This window comes from Boleophthalmus pectinirostris, unplaced genomic scaffold (assembly GCF_026225935.1).
Source record: "Boleophthalmus pectinirostris isolate CB_2022bp ecotype Guang Dong unplaced genomic scaffold, ASM2622593v1 HiC_scaffold_17, whole genome shotgun sequence".
NCBI lineage: Eukaryota > Metazoa > Chordata > Actinopteri > Gobiiformes > Gobiidae > Boleophthalmus > Boleophthalmus pectinirostris.
This window is the reverse complement of record NW_026571115.1, coordinates 8,932,879-8,946,762: the sequence shown is the minus strand read 5'-3', so window position 1 is coordinate 8,946,762 and position 13,884 is coordinate 8,932,879. Positions and strand designations below refer to the sequence as shown.

Here is a 13,884-nt window from a genome sequence, read left to right as displayed (position 1 = left end):
CAGATATCTTTCCACTCACTGAGGACTGAAGGGGCTGAGGCTCTAAAGAGGCTATAGTGCTAACAGTAGTAGTAGTAACAGTATTAGTGGTGGTGGCAGCAGTCAGTAGTTTTTTGTTCTAGTAGTAGAAATAGTAGGTAACAGTAGTAGTGGCAGCTACATTAGATTGTACTTCATCACAGTCGCAGTAATAGTCGTAGTCAGTGGAGTAGTAGCAATATAAAAGTATTAACAGTCCTATTTACAACTCCATCCTCAAACCTAATTCAAAACAAACAAGAGAAAAATAGGTGTAGCCAGGTCAGGTCCAGAGGTGAGGGAGCACCCATTATGGCCCTGAACTGTTAATTAGACACCACACCCAGTACAGGTCAATAACCCTAACTAACTAACTAACTAACTAACTAACTAACTAACTAACTAACTAACTAACTAACTAACAGAAACTGTAAACAAGTAGGTGTGTTAGTTTCAGAGTAGTTAGTTAGCTCCTTCCTGCAGACAGATATAAGGAAGTGTCCACCAGCATTTTGACAAAGTGAAATTTCTCCTTGTCCGTATTAACAGTATTGTTAATAAATTAATACCAATGCTTTCTTCATACATAGCACTTTTCCTAACACTCAAAGTCACCATTTTGTGCATTATTCACTCACTCAGAGGTGATTTAGTTTAGTTGATTGGTTTATTTTAACCTGAAAGATCTGCAAACACATGAACCTCATAAAAAAATTGCTTTTTTACATCAGATTTAGTTTCCATGTGCACTACCTGGGCAGGTTAACAAATCAAACAATGGTGGAAGGTAACAAAGTACAAAAGTAAAAGTACAATACTTAAGTGCAATTTTTAGGTATTGGTACTTTAGTTAAGTAAATTATACAGTGGATACTGTTTACTTTTACTTAACTACATTTGAGAGCATGTATCTGTACTTTCTACTCCACTACATTTTAGATCTGAAATGAAAAGTATTTTTCAGTCCAGATGTAAAATTTAGTGGAGTAAAAGTACCTATTTTTTAGCACATTTAATTTTAGTTTCTGTCTCAAGTTTGAGCTGGAAGAGGGTGAGAGAGACCAATCATCGTAAAAGGTGAGGAACACCTTAAAATATATCTTTATGTGTGTGTACTTTTACTTAAGAAGCTAAATTAAGTACTTGAGTACTACAAAAAAAAAAAAAAACATCAAACTACTGTTGCAAGCTACTACTACTACAGACTAATGGAAGTGAAGATGTCAATCTGCTGTTATGGTTTTTAAATAAATAAAGTTGCATTTACAGTTGTAGTTGCTCCATCTGACTACAACACACACATACCACATTAATACCAGTTAAGGTGAGTAAAGTGTCTTGCCTATGGACACACCAATAGTCTGCACTAGTCACTGGCTCTAGCACCTGGTATTCCCAGTGGTCCCCCATCCAAATACTAACCAAGCCCAACCCTGCTTAGCTTCTGAGATCAGACGACATAGACTGATCAAGACAAGAGGTGTGGCCATAGCTGCTGGAAAATGCATGCTATTTTTGTGCTCTTGGGCATGTCACTTCTCCTCCCTTGCCCATAGCGTCTGCACATATAGGTGTTTGAAAGCTCGAAGGCTACCCGCACATTTACAGTGAATGAGTGAATGACTAATGAGCATAGCAGAGTGTAAATACAGTAATCCACTTGAGGTAACTTTTATTTGAGTATTTTAGACTCGTGATAGTTGATATTGGTTGTGAATTATAATGGCGCAGATGGAGAGGGGTGAGAGGAGGATACCCGTGGGTGCACTGGCAGAAGTTGGGACATGCCAGAACACTGAATCACTGAGGGGATAAAGTGACACGAGCAGAAGGGTCCAGAGGGTTTAACGGCCCCCCCCTGTGGTCAGATGGAGAGATGACAAGAGCTGTAATTAACATCAAAGTCTTGCTTCATAAAACTCTTAATGTGTTCATTCACAATTTGGAATACGTGGTGAGATAGGACAGATCACAAAAAGTCAATGTTAATGCCACATGAAAGCAAAATCTGAATATCGTGAACTACCTATAAGAAAACTACCAAAATGTTGATATTGATACATTCATATAGGTAATGTTGGACAGTGTCTTGCATAAGGACACCACAACAGCAAAAAATCCAAAAGCAGAAATGGGGATCAAGCTGCTCTGTTAATGCAGTAAGTGTTAATAATCTAATCATTAGAAGAATTTATCATACTCACATCTGAGAGAAAAAAAAAAAAATAAAATAATCACTGTATTTTTTAAGGTTCATTATGTCACTTTTCTGGTGTAGGTTAATGTTTCCATGGAGATCTTTTTGCTTTTCTGGTAATGTTATTTGCAATATCAAACGCAGGTGACACCATCAGGCCAAGATACAAGTCAGATCTATGGAAAGGTGACAGCATGAATCCACACTTTTTCTTGCATTTTCTGTATTAGCAAAAAACAAAACAAAACAAAACAAACACATGTAATTGAATATATCTGATTAATGCCATACTGTGGAACATTCCAGGCAGAGCAATGGCATTTCCACAGAGACAAACACAGAACTAAAAAAGTGTTCGTTATTATCTATTTTATGTCTTTGAATCATATTTTCTAATTGCAAGGTGAACAAAAGAGTCTTGAAAAGTAATTAAAATATAAAATACATTATGACTATTACATAATTCAGCCACCAGATGGAGTCGAACGCTAGTCTATATTCTGTATCCAATAATAACGGTCACGATAACAATGGGACACTTACAGTAATAATGTTGTGAAATGGAAAAACTCTGAGTACTGTACAGTGGTGGGCTGAGGGGACGATTCCCAGGGGGCGGCTTGTTAGTGGCATGTGCCCTGAATGAATCACATTTCTAATTCAGCTTTGCCAGTCAAAAGTGTTTGGAGCTCTGAGCTAAAGGGGCTGTCTAAGTGCTTTTTAACTCCCCTCTGTGTAAGGAAAGCAGTGCCTGAGAAACAGCTTTGGAGTGTGTGAAAGATGAACTGCATGGATGAGAGGCTGCCGGGAATACCACGTGCTACAGTGAGGCGGATGTTGTGTCCTTAAAGGTGCATTGTGTAACTTTTCTGGTGGAGGGTCCATCACATGCTTTTCTCCATGGGGATGTTATTGCTTTGTCTGGATTGTTTCACAGTGTGGTGTTAAACCTTTCTATCTTCATAGAGACCAACCAGATCAGGCTACAGGTCAGATCTGTGGAGAGGCAACCCCACTCACAGTCACAATGCCTGTTTTTCCAGGTTTTTTGACCAATAAAATGTAAGGTAGAATTGTTTAATGTCATACTGTGGAACATTCCAGGCAGAGCAATGACATATCCACAGAAACAAGCAGGTGATGGACACTCCACCAGAAAAGTGACACAGTGCACCTTTACGCAAGACACTTCACCCACCATGTCTATTTTGTGCAGCTTAACTTAAGGTGTGTGTGATATGAATAAAGCACAAATTGTAAAGTAATTTAAGCATCTAGAAAAGTAATGTGCAGCTTATTTATTATGAATGCATTTTACTGATACTTTGCAGCTTATGCCATCAACATTCCTTACGTGTGTGATGCTAACCGTAGGCACTGCTCTGTCTGAATCTCTGTCACTCAAGTTAGACTTTTATTTGAGCGTTATTTTAACCATATCTGAACAGTGAGCTGATTTGTGCCGTTAAACAAGTCCTTCTGAATAACATGACAGTCTGTCAGACAACATTAGCCAACAATTTTTCAGTTAGTCACTCTCACCTTTTTGTTGAAAATCAAACACCAAAACAGGACCACGAATGCTGTATTATTTTTTTTTTATAATAAGTTTATATTATATATAATAACTTTTTATAATATGTTTTCAGGCAAGCTTAAAACCATGCCTTGTGGTCTTTTAGCCAGGCCTTGTGTCACCATGACAACTGTACTCTAACTGTAATACATGCAACACTCCCAGCTTGATGTCACTGCAAAGTATCAATACTTTGATTACATCCATCCATTTTTTTCTGCTTATTCAGGGCTGGGTTGCAGGAGCAGCAGTCTAAGCATGGACTCCCAAACTTCCTTTAGGAGACATCCTGAACAGATGCCCGAGCCACCTCAGTTGGCTCCTCTCGACGTGGAGGAGCAGCTGCTCTAATCCAAGCTCCTCCTGTGTGACTGAGTTCCTCACCCTATCTCTAAGGGAGCGCCCAGCCACTCTCACGGATACCAGCGGTCAACACTGATTACAAAAAAAAAAAGAAAAAACTAAAGTATATTTGAGTAAATCTTGACAATAAGTAAAAATATCTGACCAAAATAATCTTAGAAATCTGTATTCAAATTCTTTTTCAGCAACTAGAGCCTTCTCTGTGGTACTGGGCCAGTCTGGCTGTGATGCTAGTGTATAAAGGGTGTGCAACTGAGAGGCTCTGACTATCACCGTCCTTGAATGAAGTCCAAACACACCCAGATTCCAGGCACGCAAACGTCCTGTCTCACACCAACACATAGCCCTACAATATCCACTTGGGTAAACAAGATTAGACTTTAATTAAACATATAAGCAGTGGTGGAAGTACTCAATTTTGTTACTTAAGTAAAAGTGCAGACATTTGAAATTTTTACCAGTATGGTATTAAACTTTCATATCTCCATGGAAACCAAACCAGACCTGGTCAGATCTGTGGAGAGGCAACCCCGTTCACAGTCAGAATTCTTGTTTTTCTAGGTATTTTTTTTTGTTATAAAACCACCTTCAATTGAATAAATGTAAGGTAAAGCTGTTTAATGTCATACTGTGGAACATTCCAAGCAGAGCAATGACATAGCCATGGAAACAAGCAGGTGACAAAACCCCAACCACAAAAGTTACACAATGCACCTTTAAGTACTTCTACTTCTTTTATTTTATGCTCCACCACTGCATATCATGAAGTTTTCAGTTGTGTTGGCATCGTTAGAAGCAGGTAATGCTCGAGTCATTTACCAAAACCAAAAAGGGGTGACAATGCAAGCCCTGGAGTAACACGGATTAGTCTGGCTCCACCACAGCCCTTCAAAGCTCTCACCTCTTCGACCCCCATTCACAGAACTGCCATTTCAGATCGTGTTTATGAGCTGTTATATGGGCACGAGTTGCTGGTGTCCTCTTAGTGCATGAAGCGTATTGGTGCTAATATCAGAGATGCTGTTACAAAAATCTCAAACTCAGTAAATCCACATTTCACGCATTCTAACATACGAATCCAGCACTAAACAGCTGCAAAACAGGAGATAAAATGGCTTCCAGAGGTTTTGTTTGCTTTATAATTTGTGTTACCATGTTGTGTCCTTATCACAGGCATAGATGGTGTTGTGTTTTGTTTCATTCACACATGTTTAACACAAAAATTCAGCTTTTATTGGTTCTTCTCTCAAGCTGAAAACACTCTGTTCCACCTTGTGATGCCATGTGGTAATACAGGAAGTGCTCCACTGTTTTTAAAACTGGATACACTTTCACTGGAATAATTTCTTTATCCAACAGAAGGTATATGGTATCTGTTAACTTTAAAACTACTGCTTCATGATGTCACAAGGTGAAACAGAGCATTTTGAGCTTTAGAGATGTAGACAGACATTCAACCAGGATTTGATTTCAGTCACCACATGTGTGACTGAAATAAAACACAACTCCAGGTATGTTTATGATGAGGGAACAACATTATAACATGACTTAAAACTCACAAGAGTCACAAACATTCATTTAGGCAGATTCATTTAGGTGTCTTGCCCAAGGACACAATAACAGGAACAGGATATGTAACATTTTATAAAGTCTATAAACGATATTTCAACTTTGTTTCATAAAGATCTTCATTTAATGAAAAGAACTGGACCTTTTGTAACTTTTTTTTTTTTTTTTTTTTACTCAAACAAGCAGAGTACAAGATTAAGTGTGGAGCCACATTTTCCACAAAAAACAGTCAAAACAGGAAATTAGTCTTTGTCTGGAAATGTGAGAGGAAATTGCGGAAAAACTTTGTGTGCAAAGAGGAGAAAAGAAGTGGTCCAAGTACTGAGCCTTGGGGTACTCCTAAAAATCAGTTAGTATTAGTAAAAGCACTGTTTGAGATGTAAATCATTTGAGACAAAGTTCAAGACGAAAGTCAAAACAGAAAATTATAAACGGAAATCAGTTCATACTTCAAAAGGAAAACTTTGCACCTTTCACACTCTTATGCTCTTATCTGTAAGAGCCTCTGTTCTGTAATTCTTACAGCTTGTTCTTGACACATCAGCCGAGCAGAACTTTATTCTTACACGACTGGCCGACACTTGCTCTGATTGTGTTTTAATAGTTATAACAACTGTGCTGTACTCTTCATAATCTCCATAGTAACAACATTGCAACAGCTGTGGGTGGAGGGGCTTAGGATGATCTGGCAGCGGAACAGAAATGCATGAATAGTATGAAATGTCTGAGCTCATAAGAAGTTTGTTCTTGTTCTTACAGCCCTAGATGTAAGATCAAAGTTCGTACTATGTAATTAGGAAGTACACATTGGCTTTAACTTAATGTCTAAACAAGGAATAATCTGTTATTAAGCCTCCAAGGTCTATAGCAGGAGAAATGATCTACTGTAAAACTTGGAACGGCAAAGGATTATATGTACCACTAGGGAGACAGAAATAAATTGTAATCCCCCAGAAATGTGCCAAAACTTGTCCATAAATGTTTTTGCTGAGGTTCATGAAGTTCATAATAAAATAATTAATAAAAATATAGAGTAAACACAAGAAATCCACCTTACATATTCGTGATAGAAAGTGTACACAACAAGTTTCTCTTCTGTATATGTCTCATCAGCTTTTTTGAATTAACTAACAGAGTATAATATTTAAATGCTATTGTTATTGTTATGTTATTAATGTAAGTTAATGCTACCCTGTGTGTAGATTGTATGATATCACTCAGCCATGTAGGGCTTAAAGAAGAAGACCTCATACAGAGATCCCTGGAGTAAAATAAATAAAGGCGAGAGGAGCATGCGGAGCTGTCCATGTGTCTTCCCTTGGGGTCGTGTCCAGCTGCTGTGAGGAATCTAACAGTTATGATTCACCACTTTGAAAAGCTCTAAAGAACACATGGGACATTTGTATCTGACGCTCCTTAAAAAGCAAGACTTAAGTCAGGCCTATTTATTACCCGTCAAAGACAATGAGCTCACAGCCAAGAAACCACCTCTGCTGTTTGTTTAATACATAAATTGTGTCTGTATTTATAAATCTCTACTTCATTCTAAACAGGAGAGGACTGACTAACTTGACGTGTTATTACTTGTGCGATGGATGTTCCACAGCATTAAACATATCTCTGTGAATACAAACAAGTGACGCGATTAAAACAAGTTGCACGTCAGATCTGTGGAGAGGTGACCCCGTTAATTTTTTTCGGTGTAGCCTATTTTTAGTAATTAAACAACTCCAATTGAATAAATAAAAAACACATATATTTAATGGCTATACTGTAGAAAATTTAGGACAGCAATAACATCTCCATGGAGACAAGAAGCATTCAAAGTGCACTGTGTAACTTTTCTGGTAGAGAGTCTACCACCTGCTTGATTCCATGTAGATGGTATTGTTTTTCCCCAGAAAGTTCTACAGGATGGCATTTAGGCTGCATCCACACGACAACGGTCCTAAATTTCTTCTTTTACAGGCTGAAAAAAATGTGCATCTACACGTGTTGGATCAATAAATATTCACGTCCAGACGACTATGGAGCACGGAGTGAAAACGATGTAATACATATGCCACACCTGTATGTGGCGCTGTTAACAATGATAATAATATTTAATAATGCATATCTCATCACTGTTTTTTTTAAACTTTAAGGTAATTTAGGCTATTTTAGATGTATCCCAGAAATATAGCTGTTTTGTTTTGCAAAAGTTAAACATAAGTTTTTGTTTTTAGCCATAAGATTTGGATGAGAATTATTAGAATAACTTGGTCTCAAAATCCAACAGTTTATTTACTCGTGCGTAATCTTTGTTATTGATCCATGTGCGTATTCTGTTGTTAGCATTAGTGCTAACAGCGTGTCTTGGCTGGGTGTCAGGAGTGGCTCCATAGGCTACAACACCTGTCCCATTTTGGCAACGTTCTTGTGGTTTTGAGGACCCTGACGATGACGGGGTTGTGACCTCAGATTTCTCCACTCTGGAACCCGTTCTCAAAAAACTCAGTTTTCGCCCACCTGAAATGCCGGCTCCGTGTGGACGAAAGGCCAAAACGAATACAAGCTTCTCCGTTTTGACCAAAAAACATTGCTGTGTGGACAGGCCCTTAATTTAACTATCTCCATGGAGACAAGCAGGTCATATGACAAGGCAAAGTTACAGTTCTGTGATTCACAGCAAGAATGCATGTTTTACTGCAGTTTTGATAAATAAAAACACCTCAAATTTAATAAATACAAGATATATTTGTTTAATCCAATACTGTGGAACATCCCAGACAAAACAGTAACATCTCCATGGAGACGAGCTAATGGTAGACTCTCCATCAGAAAAGCTGAGTAATGCATCTTTAAAGATACACAGAGCACCTTTAACAGTTTCAAAATACACTGTGCCATTGTGCCGTACAGAAAGATCTCACAGAAATGTCAAAGTCATAAACTGTAATTGGTTCCTCTTCAAACCAACTTCTTATTAAGGAAACATGCAAATGTATCCCACTAAGAGAAAGCACAGTAACAAAGGAATGCATGTTTACCCAGAACGAATATCACACCGAGGACATGGTGACAGACACAACGCACGCATTTGCAAACACAGACAAACATGTTATAAGATACAAGTTTGAAAACACAAGAAAAATGCAAAATGGGTTGATTTTCAGGAGCTTGATTTTCAACAAAAGGTGAGAGTGACTTGCAGAAAAACTGTTTTTGCAATTTTATGTGTGAGAGACTTGAGAGACAGCACAAATCAGCTCACATGTTGTAGTTTCAGATAAGTCAATTCTTTATGGTCAAACTGAGTTAAAGCAAAGTTCAGAAAAAGTCTAATTTATTTACAGTCTAAAGTCTAATTTGAGCAACAAAGCTTCAGGCAGAGCAGTGCCTACAGTTAGCTTCACACCCCCAGGGAATATTGATGACATTAGCAGCGACAGCCTAATAGAAGCAATAATGTTCATATACTGTTGATGAAATTAAAACTGGAGGACAATCTTGCATTAAACAACCCAATACAGCAAACAGGATATGACTCATTTTAAATTATGGGAGAAATTCTCGTAGACCCAATCTCTAGTGTTTTGGGATTTGTGTCCTGTTCCACTATGAATGAACACAGAAGATCTTTTATTCTTTTATTTTATAGGAGTGCTAATGATTGGACATGTGAGGCTAAATGTAAGCACTGCTGTGTCTGAAGCTCTCTCATCCATTTTCATACATAAGGTGCACCAGATTATAAAATGCATTAAGCGAAACAAATGGACGACCCTTGAGAATGATCCCTTAGCCCAGGCATCCACGATCCATTGGCAGATCGTGACGTAATTACCTCCCTGTCTTAGTAAATGTAGATAATGAATGTGAATGTGGGTGAATATTTAAAGTTTTTTTTTTTTATTTCCTTTTTTACGAGGAGGACTAAAATATACATTGAGTAATAATGTGTTTAATGCAGCTTTGCGCACATTTGTTTTACAGAAATGAAACTTAAAACCACATGACTAATTTGCATAAACTGAAAAACAGCTCCCTCTTTCTGCACTGATGCGATCAGCTCCTGTCGGACTAAAGGACACGACTCAGTGGAATATAGATGTTCTTTCTGTGACAGAGGATGTGCTGCTGATGGTAGCTGTAATACTTCAACAATCCATCAAGCAGTGTGGATTTGTAGCTTATCAGTCGTCCTGAAATATTTTGACAAATTTTTGAGCGCCGTGTTCAACATAAAATTAGTTCGAAATCAGTAAGCAAAACCAGAATTAATACATAAAGCACACTATTGCTTTTTGAGAAAATTAAAGGATTTTAAGTGTGCCTTATAGTCTGAAAAATACGGTACTATGTTAAAAATCAAACTATTAAACAGAACTATAATTGATCACAGGCTTCTGAAAATGTGTTGCTTAAATCTATTTTGTATTTTTTTCTTTAGTTTTCAGATGAGTTTTGACAGTGTTTGCTAATGTGTGTATGGTGTCCCCATGGTGCTGAATATTACATCAGATACAAATACATGTAGACCACCCCCTGCGTCACTAGTATACAATGTGTACATTAGCAACACCTGTTTTATAAAGCTCAGCCAAAATTAGCCTGCACCATGATCTCAAACTTACGGTAACCTAAATAAACAGCATATCTGTATCAACATTTACAGACAGTGATTCATAAGTCTCACTGCAACGTCCACCCCCGAGAAAAAACACTCTGGAAATATTGATCTAAATAAATGGGACACAATGTAAACAGGGGTGCCGGCAGAAAATTCAGGGCCCGGGGCAAGAAGTCTCATATGGGCCCCCCTCTAATATAAATGTATAGGAAGAGGGTCCATTTTGGGGCTCTTAAAACCCTGGGGCCCAGAACAACAGACCCATTTGTCCCCCCTGTCTACTGCCCTGCATATAGATATGATAAAACAGGTCATTGATGTTGTGCCATGCTGTTGCCACGGGAGACGGTTCCCCCATAACAGCAGGTTTAATTATGAAAGCTCAAGGACTCTCTGACTAAAAATAATTAAGTATGTGTCAATATTAAGTCTATTCTGTTACCGGAAGAAGTCTATTTTCAGATGTTGACAGATAAACCATGTGGACAAGGTTATGACAATTATATTAGCACAAGGAAAAACATTTAAACATTTCTATTCAAATTTGTCAGTGGTTGGCTTAGACCGTAGCCACATCTGCCTTGGGACAGACACAAAAGACATGGCAATCTGCAGCCTCTTCTACCAACCACCCATTTACAAAACATCAGAGGTGGAACATAACAAAGCAGAAGTATACATTTTAGGTATCTATACTTTGCTTCAATACATTTCAATATGGATACTTTTTACTTTTACTTCAGTACATTTGAGAGCATTTATCTGTACTTTCCACTCCACTACATGTTTGAACAGGATTGAAAAGTATTTTGTTATTATAGTTTGAGACCCGGTGAAAAGACTGAAGGTTTATTTTTAATACATTCATAATTTGCGCAAACAAAAATATTCAAATAAAGACAGCTAGGAAAACTCTGTTATTTCTGTTGAACAAAATTGTGTACAAATCTTTATCAAAATCACTACATCAAGCGTTATAAGACCTCAAAATGTAGGCAAAATATGTTTACTTTTTACTATTTAAGCACATTTTTAGACAGGTACTTTAATACTTTTATGTAAGTTGATTCTTTTCATGTGATATTTTACGTTTATTTGAGTTTTTTTAATGGTGGAGGGTCTGCCAAATGTGTTTTCTTCAAGGAGATGATATTGATTTGTCTGGAATGTTTCAGAGTATGGCATTAAACCTTTCTATCTTCAGGGAGATCAAACCAGACCGAGTTACAGGTCAGCTCTGTGGAGAGGCGACCCCGCTCACAATCAGAATGTCTTGTCTTTCTAGGTATTTTGAGCTATAAAACCACATGTAATTGAATAAATGTAAGGTAGAGCAGTTTAATGTCATACTGTGGAACATTCCAAGCAGAGCAATGACATATCCATAGAAACAAGCACGTGATGGACCACCAACCAAAAAGTTATATAGTGCACTTTTAAGTAACAAAATGTAGTACTTGTTCCACCACTGCATTACAACACTACACTGATTTATAAGCAAGCTGGGTGAAGTGTGTTGCCCAAGGACACAGCAATAAATGCACTAATAACCTGGGATTGAGCGAGAGGTAACTTCACTTCATGCTTTTTTGTTACTTAACTTTTGAAGAGTGTAACCTTAAACAGCGCGCCTGGACCATTACCTCATCGTTAACCTATATTTAAAGTTAGAGCCCATGCACACTTCTACAAATTAACACGCTCACAGAATGCACTGCTGTGTCTGTGTCTTTCTTACATACAGCTTAAGAATAGACAAGAAGCTCACAGCGTTTGGGAGATCAGGGGCTAAAGACGGAGGCGGGAACATGAAAGAAACCGTGAGGAGAGATGTAACACTAGAAGTGCCAGGGTGAGATTAAAAACATACAAGAAATAATGTGATCTATGAAAATAAACCATTGTACCAGGAAAAAACGTGTCTTGCCCCAGTACAGATAAATTATATAAGCAGCTGATTAGGATGCTCTAAATGCATAAGACAAGTGAGGAATAACTTTGGACCAGTGCAAACTGTTTAAAATGAGCTTCTGTTTATCACATGTTTAAAACAATAAAAATCAGATACTATGCCTTTAATTAATATATTGTGGACCTCTTACATGAGCACCAGGTTACAGGCTGGATATGTGGCAAGCCCACCTAGTAGGAATGCATGTTTTTCACAGCATTTGAGCAATAAAAACATAGAAATAAAACAAACTAAGTTACACAGAGCATCTTTAGAGGCAACTCAACACTGAAACAAATATCTGTTGTTTTTAGCCTCTACCAGAAATAAATCTTATGGGTTTTTTTTTTTTTTTTTTTACAAAATCCTTATAAACTCTACATGCACTTCCACTAAAACGTTAAAAAATCATTTGTGCTTTTATGATTTCTATCTCCCCAGAATACCAACTAACTGATCAACAAAGAACCACAGAATTCACAAGTCAAAGAAAACGATTATACAGGTTTAATTATAAATAAAGGCTTATAGAGTGTATACCGAATACACTTGAATCACCCTGTGACATTTCTGATCAGGTTATCTTTATACATCACAATCCCTCACCATCCAGAGCCTGCTCCCAATGCTCTGCAACTGGAACCTGAGCACCTGCCAATAACTGAGATTTATTTAAATGTCAACAGTATTTCATATAGTGCTGCTGTTTTTGATAAATGTTCCTTAAATTCCTTTGTTTTGTGTAAGCCGAACATCTTTAGACATGGACATTTTGTAAAGGAGTTTATCAGTTAATATTTGACTTCTCTAAAGTGTTAATTTGTCATCGGGCTGCAACTAATGTAAACCTCTGCAGGTTACCTTACATTAGACTTACATTAGACTGCTGAAGAGTGCTATAATCATTTAGCATGCAACCTATTCTTTTACAAAATAATGAAATAATGAATAAACATACATTGTGATATTAAAATCTCACGTCAGATTAAAATGTGGAAAATCACGTTCTAAACATTAGTCTGGGATGACTCACACTGAAAACGATTTGGAAAAGGCAGAATGTCATGACAAATATTTTAAGGTAATTAGTCGCACAAAGTGCTTTTCTCTGCACATTTAAAAAAAAATCTGAAATACGTCCATTGGACAATGCTGCTCAGTCTGAACCACTGGTGTCCCCGGCCGGGCCAGTCACAACTACAAGAGGTGGTTCAGATGGATTAAATAAAAAAGAAGATATATGAATGAAACATTGCTTTAGACAGTCTTATTACAAGATCTGTCAGAAACATAGTGAATTAAAACAAAACAGTCTAAACTTAAAGCTTATGAAGAGAAGCTGCTGACTTGTTAAATGTATCTCACACTTCCTGCACCTGAGTGGACCAGTCACTGCCATCAAACGCTTCAGGGCCCTGGGCCTTGTGTCTGTGCTTGGATTTCTGCTACATGCCGATAGTGTAACATGTCCGAGTGTGGAGACCCGGGAGGGGGAGTCCAACCTGCCAGCCACACGCTCTCACGAAACTCTGTCACAGATTTATACATCAGCATACATCAGTTAAGTCGTTATTAGAATCTGCACAACATTTGGAGTT

General features: G+C 37.7%; 1 protein-coding gene across 1 annotated transcript in view; it reads right to left on the bottom strand.

Annotated features, from left to right (window-relative positions):
- Positions 1 to 13,693: 13,693 nt before the first annotated feature.
- cavin1a (caveolae associated protein 1a) overlaps positions 13,694 to 13,884 on the bottom strand; it is a 7,623-nt gene continuing 7,432 nt past the window's right edge. Inside the window, 1 exon segment of the mRNA XM_055152711.1 lies at positions 13,694 to 13,815. Within this exon segment, the coding sequence (XP_055008686.1) occupies positions 13,694 to 13,815 (122 nt within the window).